The sequence below is a fragment of the Aquarana catesbeiana genome, linkage group LG06 (genome assembly GCF_042186555.1).
Source record: "Aquarana catesbeiana isolate 2022-GZ linkage group LG06, ASM4218655v1, whole genome shotgun sequence".
Taxonomy (NCBI): Eukaryota; Metazoa; Chordata; class Amphibia; order Anura; family Ranidae; genus Aquarana; species Aquarana catesbeiana.
The window spans coordinates 148,476,757-148,497,772 of NC_133329.1; the positions used below are offsets into that span (position 1 = coordinate 148,476,757).

The 21,016-nt window shown below is 43.0% G+C and overlaps 1 protein-coding gene across 1 annotated transcript in view; it reads left to right on the forward strand.

Annotated features, from left to right (window-relative positions):
* CDR2 (cerebellar degeneration related protein 2) overlaps positions 1–6,724 on the forward strand; it is a 45,122-nt gene extending 38,398 nt beyond the window's left edge. The window contains exons 4-5 of the mRNA XM_073591036.1: positions 1,079–1,243; positions 1,631–6,724. Coding sequence (XP_073447137.1) covers positions 1,079–1,243; positions 1,631–2,486 — 1,021 coding nt within the window. The 3' untranslated portion in view covers positions 2,487–6,724. The remainder of the gene's footprint in view (positions 1–1,078; positions 1,244–1,630) is intronic.
* Positions 6,725–21,016: the final 14,292 nt, after the last annotated feature.

The following is a 21,016-nucleotide window of genomic DNA, read 5'->3' on the forward strand; positions in this document are numbered from 1 at the left end:
TCTTGTCAAGTCTATACAGCACAGAATCCATGTCTGCAGTCCCACCCAGACATACTGTGGGCAATATATCAGATTTGAATTATGTAACTCAGAATAAGAGCTATTCTAATCAAGTAATGAAGCCTGTTAATTGCTAATTGCTGACGACATAGCTACTCTCCGATTTTAAATCTGACTTTGCATGCCAAAGAGAACGTGTTGTGTGTTTTTATTTTTTATTTATTTATTTTTTTGCCTTTAACTTGCCTTAAAAATGTCTGTTTTATCACTATGAGCAGAAAAAATCTGGGGCTTTTGAAACACTTTAATAGGGATTTTTTATATATAGTATTTGGTGTATCACTACGTTACAGCCCTATGCTATATTAAATACATTAAAGTGATTGTAAATGATCACATTGTAAAACAACTCATTCAATTTAAAATATAAATAAAAGGCAAAATATTTGTGTATAGATATAAAAAAAATATATAAATTGTATTATATATTTATTTTTCCTTTTTTTTTTTTTTTTTTTTTTTTAAATAAGTGATCACATTCCCTTTGTTTCAGTTGTATAAGAGCTGGGGGAGGAGCAGCAACAGTACACAGAGCTTCCCAGTGAATGGCTGTGCAGGGCAGGGCATGTCAGGACAATTCTGATCATTGGAGGAGAGCAAGCTAAGTTTCCAGCATAGCCAGAGAACTGACCATGATGTGTTCTCCTGTTAGTGTGGTCAGCTTTTCATAGGAAAGGAGAGGGACTGGCAGGTACACCAGGGATTTCACACAAAGGAAGCAATACAAAGAGAACAGGATACCTTCTCATACAAGTACATGGTACAGCAGGCACATATCAGGAGTATGAAATGTTGGGGTTACAAACGCTTTTGATTTTGATATTGGCATTATTGCCCCTTTATTTTTGGGAAACTGGGAGCTGCAATCTCTGAAAGATCATCTTTTTCTTACTTTCCAAATCTACTTTATTAACCAAATCACATTTGGTAATCGGTCCTTCAGATAGAAATTGGTAATTAGCTGATGGCACTTAGCTAGTAAATAGTTTGTGGTAATTAGTTATCTCTCTGTGTTTAGTTTAACAGAAACCATTGAAGGACTGCAGGTCCACATTGATGACCTTCAGAAACAAGTGGAAGAACTGCGAAAAAACAACCAGTTGCGTCGCAGCCGTGAGAAATTTGAGCAATCCAGGTCAACGCACAGCTTCTCCTGTCTAAAGGAACTGTATGATCTACGCAAGTAAGTCCCATACACTGCTTTTTGCATTAGGATGCATACCAATGCAATTATTAGACTTTTAGCTGTTAACACTGAAAGTTGTCAATTCACTAGTATTTAAAGCTTGTATGCCACATTATTACTGAACCTACTGTTGGTGGCAATGATCACTAGGGCAAATGCAAAGGATAAACCCCACAGGATTCTAACCACTTTTGGGCAGAAAAAAAAAAAACCTTTACCACTAAAGACTCCTTCCTCCCACTATATTAAATGTTTAAAATTTAGGAGAAAGGAGTTACTTTTTTTTCTTGCCTGTTACTTTATTACATGCATGAATATGTGTTACTGGTTTAAATGATGGATGAAGTTTTTCCAGGACATTAAATCTTTAAATATTTTCTGCAGGTATTTTGTATACGATCATGTTTTTGCTGAGAAGATTGCATCTCTGAACACTCAGCCTGGACCAGTTGAGGAGGAAAATGAGAATTTGAAGAAGACCTTGGTAATCCTGGAAGCACAGCTTGGTACAGAACGCAAAAAAAGAGAAAGCTTGGAGGAAGAATACAGCCAGGTTGCAAAAGAAAATGCTGAGCTAGAGCAGATCCTCCATGAGAGAAACTCCATCCATGCTCGGGCAGAAGAACTGGAGGCAGAGGTGGCAGAAATGCGTCAGATCTGTCGGACTGACAGTGTATTTGCAAGCAACGTTGAGAAATTGATCCCAGAGTCCATCTTCATCTCCTTCAAAGAAAATGTAGACAATGATATAGAGCCAGAGGCAAGTATACGGCCCACAGAAGGGAACAAAAGGCCTTTAAAAAGAAGCAGCAGTGAGATGATCCTGCCCAGTGCCACTGCAGAAGCCATCCGCAATGGCCATGAGGAGACCTGTATTAGGAGAACAGAAGCTGTAAAACAAAGGGGAATTTCACTGCTTAATGAGGTGGACTCTCAGTACAGTGCTCTGAAAATCAAGTATGAGGAGCTTCTTCAGCGGTGCCAGTTAGAGGACGATTTCTTCAGCCATAAGGCTGTCCAGACCTCTAAACTGTCCACCGGTCTCTCCAATGTATCTCCTCCTGAAGATGGTTCTCCACTACATTCCTTCTCTACAAAGCACAAAGCTGGTTCCCCTGGAACCCAGCCAGAGTATAAAGTTCTTTTTCAGGAAATTTTCAGCTGCATCAATAAAACCAAAGAAGAAATTAACGAGCATCGAACAAAATACAAACAGATTTGTGATTCTAAAGACAGCTAGAGCACAATGTATTCCAGAACTTTTCAACTTTTTTCTTTACTTGAAGCGTAAGTCTACTTTTCTGACAGGTTGATGTTGTAATGTGGGATGGCAAAAAAGACAGCTTTCCAAGCCCTTCTAACCATATTCTTTAAAAGAGACAAATGGGATTTTTTTTTTTTTTTTTATATCCCATAGTCATACCTAGGTTGATGCAGCATCGGTCTGATGCTGCATCTGTCCCCCATCGCCTCTTCACTGAGAACTGAGCCACCGAACACTGCCGATGGCTCTGTTCTCTTACCTCCCTGAGCGGAGAGCTGCTGCCTGTCAGTCAGCAGCTCTCCTGCTCTGCTCCTCCTTTCTTATTGGAGCGCTGAGCTTTGGAGTGGCAGGGAGCAGCCATCTCAGCCTCTCGATGAGACTGCCATCACTCTAGGCACCTAGCAGATCCAGAGTCAGGACGACACAGTGCCAGAGAGCGGACTTCAGACCGCTCTCTGCTGAAAACGGGTCACAGAAGTGCAAAACTAATTGCACTCCTGTGACCCATAGAAGACCAGCCGAATGAGCTCAGGCTGGACTTCTTTTAATAGTCTTGAAGTACCGTAAATTTTGTTCTAAATGGGGAAAGGCTCAGATTTTGCCTGTTGCCATGAAGAAATTGTATACATTATGGAATGCTGCTTATATTCACATTGGCTGTAGACCATTGTAGAAATCTATAGCACAAATGGATCGGTTGTTCAACACAAACCAAGCCCTCTACAGAACTTTTAGAACAATACTGGTAAAGAATGAATAGCATTTAAACATATCTCAATCCTCCCGTACAACAACAAATATGTTGGGAAAGTAGAGTTAAACTTTAGGTCTAAATGTATTAAATGTTTTTTTTTTTTTTTTGTTTTGTTTTGTTTTTTTAAAGCTTGACCATAAAGACTTGTCATGGCTACCTCATTAGCCTATTCACAGTAGAGCAATTCCATATTGGCATTGAATTTTACTATATGTAGTCCATCCATTTTTAATATACATACATTTCTGATCTCTTTAAGCTTTAAAGTTTACTGCCTAATTTGCTCATTGTACGCTTCTAGTGTTGAAGAACTGTGGAGAGGAGTATTGTCACAAGTAGTGTCTGAGGTCTCCTTTTTTTTTTCACCATTATATACTATAACTTTGTTCTGCACTGTGTCTCATTAGGTTGTGATCTTGGTAGAAAGAACTGGGTTATGCTTTCTCATGTCAGAGCCTGCCATCATGATGACGACTGGTAATGACTTTTGAGGAATTTATTCAAAGAGTAGCAGGAGAGGTGCAGGAAGCCCAGATCACAGAATGAATGTAGTGCAGGTCTTCTGGTACAGCTTCCTCTCCAACAAGAAGCACAATAATGACATCACCAAATCTGGTGAGACTAGCAGCCACAAGCAGCAGTGTCCTTCACACTGCAGGAGTACAGTCATATATTAGGAAATGCACTGCCATTTTTTTCAGTTCAAGTCATAGATTTTTCATGGTACTACTTGGGCACAATTAACATTTCTAGATGTTTCCTATAACATGATAAATCTTGACTTTAAAGGTCCACTTTAATATGTTTTGTCTGTTCTTTGGAAAACACCATACAGTAGACACACTTCTGGTGTTATCTTGCTTTTTCTATTTTTTTTATTTTTTTTTTTTATCAAATATATGTGCGTTCAGATGGAGTTTTGATATAGTTGTATGATAGCATCTCTATAAAGCTAAAGAAGCACAGGGCTAGCCTATTTCTGTTTAATACAGAGAGTTTAAAATAATACTGTGAAGTAAATTGGAGACAAGTATTTTTCACTTGTTTTATGCCACAAAATGTAATTATTATTTATACAAAATCCTTATATCCATTAAATGGAATTCCAGTGACAGTATTTATTGCTTTACTTGTTGTCCAAACATAGTTGACAAGGGCAGCAATGATTTTGTTGGAAGAACCAGGCTTCCAGGGAATGGTGGTTACCAGTGGCGGCTGGTGCTCGATTTTTTTTTTTCGTTTTTGGGGGGGGCGGCATTAGACAAACCTGGCCCCCTCGCTCCCCCCACGCTGTCGATCGTTCAATCGCCGCTTCGCTCACCTGCCAGGCTGCCTGCCAGCCCTGCACTTACTCCATCCAGGTCTGCCCCCCTGCATTTCCTCCCGAGTCTCGGCGGTCCCTTCTCCTCCCAGCCAATCGGGTCTCAGGACCCACTTCCTGATTGGCCGGAAGGAGAAGCAGGAAGACATTAGCAAATATTAATTAGCTAATGTCAAACACGTGGATGGGCTCAGGGCGCAGTGCTCTGCACCCCGAGCCCACCCTTTTTGAAGCCAACTAGAGCCTCAGGCTCTAATCATGTGCTTCAAAAAAAAAAACCCCATTGAAAACTATGCGTCCAGTGCCCTGCATGGAGATTAGGAGTCGGGCGTATTGATTAGGGGGGCGGCCGCTACAGCTGATTTACCCATTCACAACTGGGGACCTTAAATGTGTTTAGGTAACAGGGAATCTTTTTGAGAAGCATTTTTCTTTATTTCCTATGATCTATAGTAAGACTAAATAGTCATTTTAAATCTACTAAAGTAGGTAGTGACTAGAACATAGTATGATTTTGCTGTTGAAACCTGTTTAATTTATTGAAAATGGGCAAAAGGAAATGATTTTACAGTTATTTTATGAGTTTTGTAATACTAATATATTTTTTACCTACTAAAACAACTGCTCTGATTAGATTTAGAACATGTATCATCTTATGGACTTTGTTATTTGGGGAGTTTAAAGTAGAACTATAGGCAACCTTTTTTTTTTTTTTTAACACCATTTTGGATATAATAAGGGAGGGTTATAACCCTGACAGTTTTTGTTTTCTTTTGCCATCTTTGTCCTATTTGGGAGATTTATCTTCACTTCCTGTCCCATAGACAAAGCAGCAAGTGAGAAGAAATCCCTGCAATTAAGGATAGTCCACATTGGAAGATTTTCTCTTGCTTTTTTTGGGACAGCTAAAAATATGAAATTTACTTTCAATGACAGTTGTAAACGGGACAAATAGAGAGGGTGAATCTCCCTTACGGGGGCACAGACAGCAATTAAAAACCTGATAGTTGTCCTAATCCCTCTCCACTCTATCCAAAAAAAAATCAATTCTATTGTCTGTAGTTATACTTTAAGCATGAACCACTATAAGGGGAGCCTATGGTATGGTAACTGGTAGGTCATTGTAGCATAGTCTGAAATATAACATGCTGTATAAGATTTAGAATAAGTGACAAAGGTATTTCTAAAAATGAAAGTGTGAGCATATCTCTGTAATCTAATCGCATCTGTTAGGCTGGGTTCACACTATCCGCGGCCGTGGCTTGCAGCAGGGGGTCCAGTGCGTCCCTGTTCACTGTTTCAGGTCCAAGTTGGGTCCGAACTTTTGCCTGAATTTGGACCTAAAACAGAGCCCAAGACGCACAGGACCCTTCTGATGTGCGCTCCGCGGCCGCCCCGGAGATGTCTAAACACTCCTGTCATGCGAATTGGATGCAGAGAAAACCCAACCTTACATCTCCTATACCTGAGCATGAGGGAAGGGTGGGGGAGGTAGGGTTTGAAGATGCCAGCAATTCTGTCAGGAAAGAGAGGTTTATAAGGTAGGTTATAGTAAAGATGGAAAACTGGAAAAGAAGAGAACTGGAAATTACAGTTGACAGTGGGTTGTGAAGGGCAAAACATCCACTACTTCTATAATTCTTTTTTTTTTTTTTTTACCCAGAAATCAGGATGATGTGACTGAAACTTAAATTGGCCATAGATTAATTGAAATTGAGCCCGTTCTGCAAATTTCCACCAATGTGTGGCCATTCCTGCTTGACAGAAGTGGATCTAATGATTGAAATTTGTTGAATGGGTTTATTGGAAAAGTTTCGATCAGTGTGCAGCCAATGGGTGACCAAAAATAAATAAATTGTAAGTAATGACTTTTGTAAACAACCTGTGGTAATCTTAGATTGTGTTTTTGGAAGGTAACGTGTACGTGTAAGTCATTATTTCTGTACATAAGGTGATGAATAAAAAGAACTTGTTACCAGAAAAGGCATCTACTATGTGAACTGTTCAGCTTACCGAAGCTCTATCTAATTGGTAAGAATTGGTACCTAACCTATGGATATGCACAATTATGTTTTTGCCATTCCAGAATATACATGTGGATGAAAAGTGCGCATTAAAATATTTTCTGTATAAAACTGATCTGGATCTTTTTTTTTTTTTTAAATTTGAGTTTTAATTAAGAACAATATTTGCCTCCACAGGGGTCGCAGTGCTTAACAACATGAGGGCAGACTTTAGAGAACATTTGCTTGATTATGGCTAAATTGGTGAATGTGTGTGCTGACCTGGTACCTCTAAAACCCCAAAGGGCTTGGGCTTTTCCTCCTCCACGGCCACCAACATGCAAATCCCCCCCCACCCCCCACCAAAAATGTGCATGTTTTGTAGGAAGATATATGAAAGTCTTCCAAGCAAAGCTGGCCACAATGCTTGCAGGCAGCTTAAAGAGAACTCAGAATACAACAGCTCAGCAGGGGAGATCGCTGTACTAACCAAGCATGGTTAGTACAGCGGCTCCGACCAGAGCTGTCTGTTTTTTTTTTGTTTTTTTTTTCGTGCAACCAAAAAAACCGAAGGTACAAGTGATAGAACAGAATTTACTACCACTTTCCTCAAGGAATTACCTTAATTTGCAGGGATTTCCTCTCAAATTCTGTTTGGCTATGGGACAGGAAATGAAGGGAAATCTCTGCAATGGGACACAGTTGGCTGACGGGTAATAATCCTTCCTTTGCTCTATCAAAAAAAAAAAGGGGGGGGGCAGGAATTGCCAATAGTTTGACTTTAATGGGACAGTTTCCTGAGTGACTGAGGGCAAGTTTTTTCTAATTAGGGAATGGAGATGTGGCACACCACTGTATAATAGCTAGTTTTGTCTATGATGCACAGAAGCTACCTAATACGGAAGGGACACCTGGCAGTATACACCTTTTTTATTTTAAAAGGGTAAAGTGGCTTCATAGGAACCTCCACTGATGTATGCAAAAAGTCTAGAAATTAAACCTGGCTCTGTGAGAACTCGAAGTACTGCAGTCCTTAGCGTAACCAATATATTTTTATTTTTTTTTAGAATAATTCTTCATGTAGAGATTGCATCTCTGCAAAAGTACAAACCATCTTCATTGCTGTGGAGTGTTCAATATTTCTGACAGTGAGGAGTAAAGTCCATATTATATTGATCAAGCTCAGGAAATCCTAACCCTGGTCATACACTGTATAAACATACGTGTCAAAAAGGTAGGGTAGAGGTCAGCTCCAAAAAAATAAACACAAAGAATAATTGTACCAACATCCCTACAGAATGGTATAAAATAGTACATTTTTGTGTCTGAGGCCACAATGTTTAAAGAGCCGGAGGATGTGAGAATTCAAAGCAACAAGGCCTGGAAATAATACAGGAACTCGGGAAGCCAAGAGATTTTGATGTTTATTCTCCCAACCAAGCCAGGAAAACTGATACTGCCTTTTTTGGGAGGAAAAGAACTCTGCTTCTGCTTTCATTTTTCATACACTGTTATGCTACACAGACTCGCCAATCATCCATTTATTTCAGTGTGAAAAAAATAAGGCCCAATAACCTATGTGTTGTTACTATGTGCTGAACTGAAAAAAGAGTGCATAGGATATTAAAATCTTCTATTGATGCCTCACCAGACTCACATACACAACCAGCTGCTGGTTAAAACCAAAATGGCACAATTTTACACAGTGACATACAGTGGGGACAGAAAGTATTCAGACCCCCTTAAATTTTTCACTTTGTTATATTGAAGCCATTTGCTAAAATCATTTAAATTAATTTTTTTCCTCAATGTACACACAGCACCCCATATTGACAGAAAAACACAGAATTCTTGAGATTTTTGCAGATTTATTAAAAAAGAAAAACTGAAATATCACATGGTCCTAAGTATTTCAGACCCTTTGCTCAGTATTTAGTAGAAGCACCCTTTTGATCTAATACAGTCATGAGTCTTTTGGGGAAAGATGCAACAAGTTTTTCACACCTGGATTTTGGGATCCTCTGCGATTCCTCCTTGCAGATCCTCTCCAGTTCTGTCAGGTTGGATGGAAAGCATTGGTGGACAGCCATTTGTAGGTCTCTCCAGAGATGCTCAATTGGGTTTAAGTCAGGGCTCTGGCTGGGCCATTCAAGAACAGTCACGGAGTTGTTGTGAAGCCACGCCTTCATTATTTTAGCTGTGTGCTTAGGGTCATTGTCTTGTTGGAAGGTAAACCTTCGGCCCAGTCTGAGGTCCTGAGCACTCTGGAGAAGGTTTTCGTCCAGGATATCCCTGTATTTGGCCGCATTCATCTTTCCCTCGATTGCAACCAGTCGTCCTGTCCCTGCAGCTGAAAAACACCCCCACAGCATGATGCTGCCACTACCATGCTTCACTGTTGGGACTGTATTGGACAGGTGATGAGCAGTGCCTGGTTTTCTCCACACATACCGCTTAGAATTAAGGCCAAAAAGTTCTATCTTGGTCTCATCAGACCAGAGAATCTTATTGCTCACCATCTTGGAGTCCTTCAGGTGTTTTTTTTTTTTTTTTTTATAGCAAACTCCATGCGGGCTTTGATGTGTCTTGCACTGAGGAGAGGCTTCTGTCAGGCCACTCTGCCATAAAGCCCCGACTGTTGGAGGGCTGCAGTGATGGTTGACTTTCTACAACTTTCTCCCATCTCCCGACCGCATCTCTGGAGCTCAGCCACAGTGATCTTTGGGTTCCTCTTTACCTCTCTCACCAAGGCTCTTCTCCCCCGATAGCTAAGTTTGGCCGGACGGCCAGCTCTAGGAAGGGTTCTGGTCGTCCCAAACATCTTCCATTTAAGGATTATGGAAGCCGTTGTGCTCTTAGGAACCTTAAGTGCATCAGAAATTTTTTTGTAACCTTGGCCAGATCTTTGCCTTGCCACAATTCTGTCTCTGAGCTCTTCAGGCAGTTTCTTTGACCTCATGATTCTCATTTGCTCTGACATGCACTGTGAGCTGTAAGGTCTTATATAGACAGGTGTGTGGCTTTTCTAATCAAGTCCAATCAGTATAATCAAACACATCTGGACTCAAATGAAGGTGTAGAATAGGGGTCTCAAACTGGCGGCCCTCCAGCTGTTGTGAAACTACAAGTCCCATCACGCATCTGCCTGTGGGAGGCATGCTTGTAACTGTCAGCCTTGCAATGCCTCATGGGACTTGTAGTTTTGCAACAGCTGGAGGGCCACCAGTTTGAGACCCCTGGCAGAACCATCTCAAGGATAATCAGAAGAAATGGACAGCACCTGAGTTAAATATATGAGTGTCACAGCAAAGGGTCTGAATACTTAGGACCATGTGATATTTCAGTTTTTCTTTTTTTTAATAAATCTGCAAAAATGTTAACAAATCTGTGTTTTTCTGTCAATGTGGGGTGCTGTGTGTACATTAATGAGGAAAAAAAAGAACTTAAATGATTTTAGCAAATGGCTGCAATATAACAAAGAGTGAAAAATTTAAGGGGGTCTGAATACTTTCCCCACTGTAATTAAAGTTTATGAATATATTATTCTAGGTTAGGTGACTTTAGTCCTCCCTTCTTATTCATGAGCTTGTTACAAAAATCACAGCATGGAAGAAAACCTTTTGCTCTAATGGTGCTAGAAGTTCGCTCCAAACAGTGCTTTTATACTCCTATGGCAAACCTTGTTGTCCCTTTACAAGGCACCCCACCCTAGTTTTCACCAAGCACTGAGGGACAATTTTAGGATAGTTAGCTTCCTCTAAAAGTAGAATTACAGAGGTATCTTAATTGGGTTTAATGGAGCCAGACAAATTCTCAACCTGGGGAAGCAATGTTGCACCCTTTGTGGGAATTTAAGCTTATTCAGCCAAGAGAGTTTCTGATGTTGGATGCAAAGACCTTGCTCGCAATGAGCATTCCTATTCATCCCAAAGACACTAATAGGATTGAAGTAAGTGTATAGACCACTCCACTTTCTTTCTCAGGCCTTGACATTTCTCTTCCATGTAGGGCCATTGCTGACAGCATGAAATGGAAGGGGTTTTATAATCAAATAACTGCTGGACACCTGTTTAATAAATAATTAGACTCACCTGTAGTTGAATTCTTGTTAAGATTTTGTTGTCAAAAATTTAGCTTTGCTACAAACAGGGCAGAGACTGGGGGTGGCGGGCATCTGCCCTGAGCGCCACTTTGAGGGGTGCTGCAGCTCCTTCCTCCTGCCCCTGGGCCATCCAAGATCTCTGTAATTGTCTCAGGGAAGCCGCTGGCAGCTCCTATAATGGAGGAAAGCCAGCATGTCCCGCTCTGTGCTGAGCCCAGTCAGCAGAAGCTCAGCTGACTCCACCACTCAGAAAGTAAACCGGGGGCGACCTGGGATCCACACACGGAGGAATAGATGTGCGCTCTGTGCAGCTGCAATAAAAGCCCCCCTCTCCCACCCCACGCAGTTTGTGTGGCTGGTGTAGTGTACAGGAAGAGGGCATTACCGGCACCCGCGGCATCTCTCCAGGCCTGTGTAACAGAGCCGAGGAAGCTTCCACTAGGCTCCTCTGGCATGCAGCACACCCCTGTACCCTGCACTCTGTACATAGGGCACACCTGAACCCTGCACTCTGTACGCAACGCACCCCTACACTCTGTATATAGGGCACCCCTGAACCCTGCATTCTTTATGTAGTGCACACTTGAACCTGAACTCTGTATTGTGGGGGGCTCCTGACAGAGAGGGAGACATGCGGGACTGGGGAGAAAAGAGAAACAAGAAAAGAGATGCACAAATCCAGCCAAAAGACGACTATATGTGAATATATAAAAATGCGCAAGCAAAAAATATATAAAAAAAACTCAACATCAAATATGTGAATATATCAAACATAAAAAATAAAGCATATCAAGCACGTGATTTAAAGAGTATATAAACCCAAGAAGAGTCCATGTAGCACCTAAAACAACAAAATGAACAAAGGAAAGTCCTTATATAGTTCTCTAAGAACCAGGGCATCTAATCTTCAATCCAGCAGTCTGAGACGAAATGTAAGGAATGATAATATAAACTGCTTACCAGATATGTTGGATCTCAAGTGATAGAGATCAGAAACGCCTGTGCATTAGCCTGCCGGCAGGTCAGCTTGTAATAGTCTTATGACAAGGAGATGCCTGTTGCAAAGGAACCATTGAAGGGAAACCTCACTCCTAGGATTGCTCTTTACAAAAACAAGGATCTCCTCTGCTGCCACTTCCAGCAATGTCTCCTCTCTACTCCCTCCCGAAGTAGTTAAACGTCTCGCGAGGTCGCATATGGGTCTTGGCCTGAGTCGCAGCTTTCCTCATGGCCGACAGCCCCTCCACTTCGCGAGGAGGATCTGTCGGGGAGCATTACCCGCGCACTCACTGGAGCGGTAAGGGGCCCCCCCTCTCCTTCCCTGGAGTGGTGGGGGGCACAGGTACTCCCTGGGGTGGTCGGTCCCTCTGGGGTTCCCCTCCACACCCCCCCCCTTCCCTGGGTGAGGCCCAGGCCTCTGGCTTAGGTGCTTCAGACACTCTGTCCACCCCCCCTCCAGGGTTGTCACTATGGGGGGGTACACCTTGGCACCTGATAGTTGGGTGGGTGACCAGGCATTCGCAGATCCGCACCCCCTGCGGCGGCCCTCCACTAATTTAGGCCGTGGCTTTGTGGCCTACAGAGCACTTGCTGCGGGCAGCTAAAAATTTAGGCCGCGGCCTTCCAACTGGGCGACATGCGTGGTGGCCCTAGAGCGGGCAGCGGAGGTCGCCGCTTTCTGTCCGCGTCCGCCCTCCTTACTTGGCTCTAGCCTGGTCCGGTCCCCCTGCAGACCTATGCATGCAAAATTTAGGATGCGGCTTTTGTGCCCTACTAGGCCGCAGCCTGCTAGTCCGCACGGCCACGCCGGGCGCCTTCTTCCAGAGGGACGGCGCTGTGAGGGCTCTGAGGGCCATTTGGGGGGGTTGTTTAAATGGGCCCTCCGTAGGCTCCCCTGTGAGGGGCCTCAGTTGGTTTCCCCTCTGTAAGGGGCCTCAGCCGGTGCCCCCTGTGAAGGGCCCAGTGGTGTCCCCTGTGCGGGGCATCCTTAGACTCCCCCTGTGCAGGGTCTCAGCCAGTGCCCCTGTTAGGGGTCCAATGGTGCCCCCTGTGCGGAGTATCAGTAGATGCCCCAGTGTGGGGTCTCAGCCAGTGCTCCTTGTGAGAAGCCTGGGTCAGTGCCCCCTGTGCGGGGCCTTGGTTGACGTCCCCTGTGTGGGACCTCGGTGACGCCCCTGTGCAGGGCCTAAATCGGCAGAGGTCTCAGTCAGCGCCCCCCTGCGTTCTTTGCGTTTTCACAGGTGGCGCTTGGGCATATAGGCTAGGAAATGGTGCCCCCCGCCCTCCCCTGCCTCATCGGTTTCGACTGATCCTATGTCTGGCTCTGCCGTCGTAGATGTGGCCCACCTTGCGCCGTTGGTGGCCACACTCCCTATCCTGCCAGTTAGTGAGGTTGTTCCTCCACAGCTGCAGTGGCGCACAAGAAGGTGCTGGTTGTCTCCCACATTACATCTGTGCGGGAAACTTTAAAGATGGAGGATGCAGCTGTGGCTGCAGCGGAGGTGCCGGTCCCCTTGGCACCCATACACTGTCTCACACGGCAAAAGCGTTCCCTTTTCCCTCCTATTTTGGGATATTTGTTCGTAAAGACTTGTAGTGTCCAAAGCGTCCCTTTGTGGTTCCAAAAACGCTTCGCTGTGAGGTACCCCTTTGTGGGGTCCTTCTTTAAGGAGTGGACTGTAACACCAGTAGTGGATCCCCCTGTCTCTAGGGTGCGCGTGATTCTGGGAGGAGTCTCCAGCTTTTAAGGATCCGGCTGACATACCTGGAGAGGGAGCAGATTCCTTCTGCTTTCGCTGAGTTGGCGGACCAGTTGGTCTGGGGGTTGCAGTTTGTATGCGATGCCTCCTGAACGCAGTTCCCTTGGTTGCTAAGCTCTCTGTTTCTGCAGGGGTGCTTAGACATGTTAGGGCTTAAGTGTTGGTCTGCGGACTGGGTTACCATTTCAAGGCAATTGTCTTGTCTGTTTGGGGCTACCCTGGATGACATTGTTACGAGTCTCACAGGAGGGAAGTCTAAATGTTTTCCAGTCTGAAATGGGGAAAAGGGCCTTGTAGCGGATGCGGTCCTTCTTGGCACGCAATGGACCTGGTCTAGTGAGCCGAGAGCGGGGCTCCCTAGACCCATGGACAAGGCCCCTTCAGCATGAAGGCACGCCATCACCTATGTCCTAGTGTTCCGGCCTTGAACCCTGAAAAGCAGTTTTTCCTTCCAATTGGCGTCTGTCACCAGACTGTTGGCAGTTCTCCTTGGGGCTGTGCAAGCCCTGTTGCTTCAAGGTGTGCTTGTCCCGGTTTCAGTGGGTACAGAATGGAGTACATCCGCACGGTGGTGGCGTCCCTTCATCATGGGGACTTTCGGGCTTCTGTCGACATCACGGATGCTTATTTATGCACTCCAATATGTGCCCAACGCCAACACTTTCTCCATTTTACTGTGGTGTGGTTACATAAGCAGGGGATTGAGGTCCTGGGCTGCTTGGACGATCTTCTTCTGCGAGCAGAACGGCCCAACACCCATCTGTGGTCCTGCAGGTGGGTGTTAAACAAAATGGAGGCTCCCATCATATCATATAGAGCATGGTGGTCCCATCCCTTATAGTAGAAATGAGATTGATTGCCCCCTTGTTGGGACTTTACATGGACCACAGACTCAACAAATGTATAAAAAATATTCTTTAATATAATGGAATAAAATACATAAGATAACACATATGACAAAGATGCACAACATGTGCTACATGAAAAATTCACCATTGAATGTATAGTAACATCAAAAATACAACATGAATGCCCAAATGCCCGACGCGTTTCTGGTATAGGGTGTTCCAATACCTTCCTCAGGGGCCAAGGGTTCAGAAAGTTTTACATTCATAAATAAATTCCAATATGGTGATTCAATGTCAAGAATGAACATTAGGGACCAGTAAGTCCATATTAGTACTGCACGCCTCACCACCAGTAGGCATCACAGATACTGAGTGCGCTCTCCGGGTGCATAGCACTTGCACAGTCTATAGGGGCGTATTCCTATTGTTTGCTCCCGTTGGATAGAACCAAACAGCTGAATAAGAACATTACTGTTAGGCTAAATAGCCCAGGGATCAATGACCCAGCGTTCCACCTCTGGTGAGAGAAATATGTCCGTCTGGCGTGTGGTGTCAGATTGATGGATGAATGCCTCATCCATCAATCTGACACCACACACCAGACGGACATATTTGTCTCACCAGAGGTGGAACGCTATGCACCCGGAGAGCGCACTCAGTATCTGTGATGCCTACTGGTGGTGAGGCGAGCAGTACTAATATTGACTTGCTGGTCCCTAATGTTCACTCTTGACATTGAATCACCATATTGGAATTTATTTTTGAATGTAAAACTTTCTGAACCCTTGGCCCCTGAGGAAGGTATTGGAACACCTTATATCGGAAACGCATCGGGCATTTGGGCATTCATGTTGTATTTTTGATGTTACTATACATTCAATGGTGAATTTTTCATGTAGCACATGTTGTGCATCTTTGTCATATGTGTTATCTTATGTATTTTAATCCATTGTATTAAAGAATATTTTTTATACATTTGTTGAGTTGGTGGTCCATGTAAAGTCCCAACAAGGGGGCAATCAATCTCATTTTTGCAGGTGGGTGTTGGGCCTGATGTGCTTCAACGGATCTCAGGAAGGGCGTAAGCATACTAGCCCGAAACGTAATCCATTCATATCTGAAACTGTGCAGGCAATTGTTGCCTTTGATATTGCTTGGAATGATTATGCTTGCTTTGTAAATCTCTCCTGAAGATATTGTGAAATAAAGCAAAGAAATTTTTAAGTGCAGCAACCTCTTGGACTTTTCTTCTATATATAAGGTCAGCGGGAAGACCTGATTGCTGGCACTAAACTGTAAGCAGAGTGCGGTCCTCCTCTACAAGTGTGTGTGTGTATATATATATATATATATATATATATATATATATATATAATTCCATATAGGTCTGTCAGTTGTACCTGCAGCCAAGTGTGTAAAGATGTTCATTTATGTTTTTATGAATATAAGCTATTTTTTATATGCATTTGTATCTGTATATAAACTGTATCAATTTGATCAAAGCATCAGATCACACGCCTTCCACCTCCTTACATCCACCTGATAAAATTTTGTGAATGTATGAACTGAAGACCAAGTTGCGGCCTTGCAGATCTGAGCCATGGAGGCCTGGTGACGCACTGCCCAAGAAGCACTAACCAACCTGGTAGAGTGCGCCTTAACTTGAAGCATGGGAATCTTACCCCTTAAATCATGTGTGAATTATCACTTGTCGAATCCACTTAGCGACAGTGGATTTCAACGCTGCCTGTCCTTTTTTTTTAGGTCCCTCTGGCAGAATAAATAAGACATCAGTCTTACGAATCTGAGCAGTTGCCTTTAAATAGATTTTCACTGCTCTCACCACATCAAGACAATGTAGTGACTTTTCTTCCCTGGAACATGGTTTTGGAAAAAATGATGGCAGGAAAATATCTTGGTTTGGGTAGATATTGTAGTTTTATGTCGTTTTTTTTTTTTTTTTTGCAGTGCCCCAACTTTTTTGGAATTGGGGTTAAACATCGGCAACCTAGTCATAATTAATAAGTTGCCTTAGCGTACCACAACATATCACTATAGTGTGAACCAGCCATAAGATTAGGAGTGGGTTACAGTTACAAAAGTTGAAAAGACACAAGTCCATCTAGTTCACCCAATTTAAAAAAAAAAAAAAAAAAATCATACAATCTCATATACACAATCCTATAGCCACAGTTGAAACAGAGGAAGGCGAAAAACCCCAGCAAAGCATGCTCCAATTTGCTACAGCAGGGGAAAAAATTCCTTCCTAATCCCCCAAGAGGCAATCCGATTTTCCCTGGATCAACTTTACCTATAAATGTTATATTACGTACATTTAGGAAAGAATCCAGGCCTTTTTTTATAACAATCCACTGAGCTGGCCAGAACCACCTCTGGAGGGAGTATATTCCACATTTTCACAGTGCTTACTGTGGAGAAACCCTTCTGTATTTGGAAATGAAATCTCTTTTCCTCTAGACAGAGTGCCCCCCTATCCTCTGTGATGACCTTAAAGTGAATAACTCAACACCAAGTTCACTATATGGACCCCTTATGAATTTATACATGTTGATCATATTCCCCCCTAATCTCTTCTTCTCAAGAGAGAATAAATTCAGTTCCTCTCATTTTTACCTCATAGCTGAGCTCCTCCATGACTTACCAGTTTGGTTGCCCTACTGGTGATTTAATGTATGAGAGGATATAATATGTAGATGATGTCTTCTTGGGGTACTCCTTTACATTTGTCCTAGTACATTGAAGTGTTTTGCTTTTGATACATATTTGTAGAATACATCCTACAGCCCCTTGCTGAATTCCACATACAGAGGTGTTGGAATTCAACACGAATTACTATCATTGCTCTGGATGTTGTACATATGTTTCCTTATTTCCAAGACCAGCCATGCTGAATCCGTCAGAACATGAAATGTAAAATGTGTGTTTTTTTTGTTGGAGGGAGGAATTGAAAGAAGAAAAGGTTTTTAATGTATGACATGAATTGACATAACGGAATTAATATGGTGCAGGTAACCAGGAGGCTGGCACTTATGCATAATAAGGTGTCTGTTGAACAGACCAGAGGTTGGCCAGGTGACACATCAATGGGGTGAAAATTTCCTTGTATGGGGGAGATACGCCTGGTTGATGTCACACCCGAGAGGTTGAAACCCTGCACAGGTAATGCCAGTGAGTACACACGGGGGCATGCTCCGTTAGAGAAAGGGTAACCACTACAAATAGATCTGAGCTTGTCCCAAACGCTGGCTACCAGGGTTCAGTATGCCTTCACCATATGGCACTTCAATGTCTCGCAATGGTTGGTAAAATCCTATTACCCTGTATGTGCTGAATATACACTGAATCAAGTGTGGTCATTGTACCAGTTGCTCCCAGAGATGTGCGGACACAGGATGAGGTTTATGCAGTACGCTTATTTCTGAGGAGTAACCCAAAAGAGGAGGGATGTATTCAGCACTATATTGGGGAAATAGGAGCTGGGATGGGTGTTGTGAATGGAGTGGACATCGGTCTCCTGAGGAACAAACTCTCAGCCATAACTTAAGCAGGGCTTTGTTGCTCAGAGAGATTGGTGGCATCCATGATAGCATTCAACAAAGTCACATAAACACCCAGGTTAAAGTGGCTCTGGATTTTGGTCAACCATGTTGAGAGGTTGGTAGAGAGGGTGATGGTATAGGACAGAAATCTGTCATTGGCTCTGGCATGCACGCAGCGGCAGGTGGAAGTATCGACCATCATCAAGCTGATTGTATAGTCTCTGTATGAGGGGCAGTGGCCTGATGAGTTAGCATCACCGCTCAGTAAGAATTTGCCAAAACAAGTCGCTTACACTAATCCAAAGTGGTGGTCGAATGCCCGGATGGGCTGTACTAGTTTGGATTGTGGAAAGTGTTATGCTGTATGATCCCATATACAGAAGTGCAGACTTGGTCTGTATATTTGGTGGCATCAATGGGCTTACTGACTGGGGATTCTATCTTGTTGCATTTGAGGCTAAATTACCCACATGTGATCAGAGAAGATAGAAGCTGGAGGCAGGTTATTTCCCCTCGGTTGGAAGCATGACCATGATGTCCTTTGCATGCCAGGTCAATACACAATGGTGAATGAGATATGTTGGGAAGATATTTCACTCTGTGTTCTGGATAGAGAGATCATTGCTGGGAAGAAAGCACCTGGGTATTATTTGGGACATAGGCAAGTTTTTTCTTTGTCCTAAAGGATACCAATGTAACGTTAGTCATGGAACTAGGGTGTTCCTTGAACCTAACAGTAGGTAGAGGTGCATGATACACCCTGGGCATGGTTACGGAAATCCAGGCACAGGGATGGAATTTTGTGGGTTTTGTCATTGCTGCAGATTTAGATGTGTTGTTAGACTCGAGCTTTATATAGAAGGGTCTCCCATTTATCTATGCAAGCTGGGGGACAAATTGACGGTAGGGTCTCTGTGTACAAGTTAGAGACTTTGATGTCAAGTCTGAGCCCTGCGATACCGCTGACATGCCAAAACGGCACGTGTTGGGAAACACAGCACGTTAGGACCGTTATGGACTGTTCCACAGGAGCTGGTTCTGAGGCCTATGTCGAGAGTCATAACACGCGTTAAGACATTTATGGACTGTGCCATAGGGGCTGTTTTTGAAGCATATGTTGAGAAGCGCAACACGGTAAGACAGTTAGGACTGTTCCATAGGTACTGGTTCGCAAACACATGTTGGGGAGTGACATGCGTTAAGACGGTTATGGACTGTTCAATAGGAGCCGTGTCTGAAGAAGGGTGATACTTTTATGTTAGTTTCCTAATTCCTTGGGAAATAAATAAGACTTACTAAGCAGATGTGTTTGTTATATCATTGTGCTTATCAGACTGTGATAGACTAGCAATTATAGGGACTAGACAATTTAATACATGTATGCAATAGTTATATTGGATATAATAGATTGTATAATATTGCAGCGGTTACTTCAAGAGGAGTAATTATCATGCTGTCTGCAAGGAAAAAGTATCATCAGATGATAAATTCTCACATTCCTTCATGGAGAGAACAGCCCAACTAGGAATGAAATTTAACCACTTAACGACAGCGCCATAGCCGAATGATGGCTACAGCACAGCTCAATAACTCTGGGAGGGCGTACATTGACGTCCTCCCAGAATCGCGCGCACCCAGAAATATCACGGTAAATGGCCGCTGACAGTGGCCGTTTACCACGTGATCATTCCGTCAAATGACGGAGCGGTCACTTGTAAACAAACCAGCGTCATAGTAGTGTGAGGGGAGAGATCAAGTGCTACAGCGCTGTGGGCTGGATGTGTAGTGCCCACAGCGCTGATCTGTGCCCACTCCAGCCATCCATCCATACTCATCCATCCATACTCAGCAATACTCATCCATCCTCAGTCGTACTCAGCTATCCCATCCATACTCAGGCGTACTCATTCATGCTCAGTCATCCCATCCATACTCAGCCATCCCCATCAACGACTCATCCATCCCTATTCATGCTCATCCATGCCACTAGAGTGCCTCACAAAAGTGTAATAGGTAGTCAAATTAGATTTGACATTTATGCCCCTAGAACACCTGATGGTGCTCCCTGCTTGTTGGGCCTCTCTATGCGGCATCGCCGTACTCGGGAGGAGTAGGAGAATCTATTTTGGGGTGTAATTTTTGGTATCTACATGCTATGTTAGAAATATTGTGAAAAAGGATAACTTTGTAAAAAAAAAAAATGCGTTTTCATTTTCTTTACACATTTTCCAAAAACTTGTAGGAAAAAATGACATGTTCAAAAGACTCATTATGCCTCATCGATTATACGTTGGGTTGTTTTCTTTCCAAAATGGGATCAGTTTTGGGGCATTTCCATTGTCCTGGTGCTCCAGGGCCTTCAAAATGTACATTATATGTGTAATTTATGCTCCAAGAACGCCTGATGGTGCTCCCTGCATATTGGGCCTCTGTATGTGGCCACTCTGTGTAAAAGTCTCACACATGTAGTATCGCCGTACTCAGGAGTAGTAGAATGTGTTTTGGGGTGTAATTTGTGCTATGCATATGCTGTGTGTGAGAAATAATCTGCTAATATAACAATTTTGTGAAAAAAAAAATCTTGATTTTGCAAAGAATTGTGGGAAAAAATGACAACTTAAAAAAAACTCACCATGTCCCTTTACTAAATACCTTGGAATGTCTACTTTCCAAAAAGGGGTCATTTGGGGGTTATTTGTACTTTCCTGGCTTGTTAGGGTCTCAAGAAATGAGATAGTCCGTCAGTACATCAGGTGTGATCAATTTTCAGAGCTTGGCACCATAGCTTGTGGGCTCTATAACTTTCACAAATACCAAATAATATACACCAATTTGGGTTATTTTTACCAAAGATATGTAGTAGTATAAATTTTGGGCAAAATTTATGAAGAAAAATTACTAATTTGCAAAATTTTATAACGGAAACGAAGAAAAATGCATTTTTTCACAGAAATTTCAGTCTTTTTTTCTTTTATAGCGCAAAAAATAAAAAACCCAGAGGTGATTAAATACCACCAAAAGAGAGCTCTATTTCTGTGAAAAAAGGACAATTTCATATAGGTACAGTGTTGCATGACTGAGTAATTGTCATTCAAAATGTGAGAGCACTGAAAGCTGAAAGATTGGTCTGGTTAGGAAGGGGGTTTAAGTGGCCAGTGG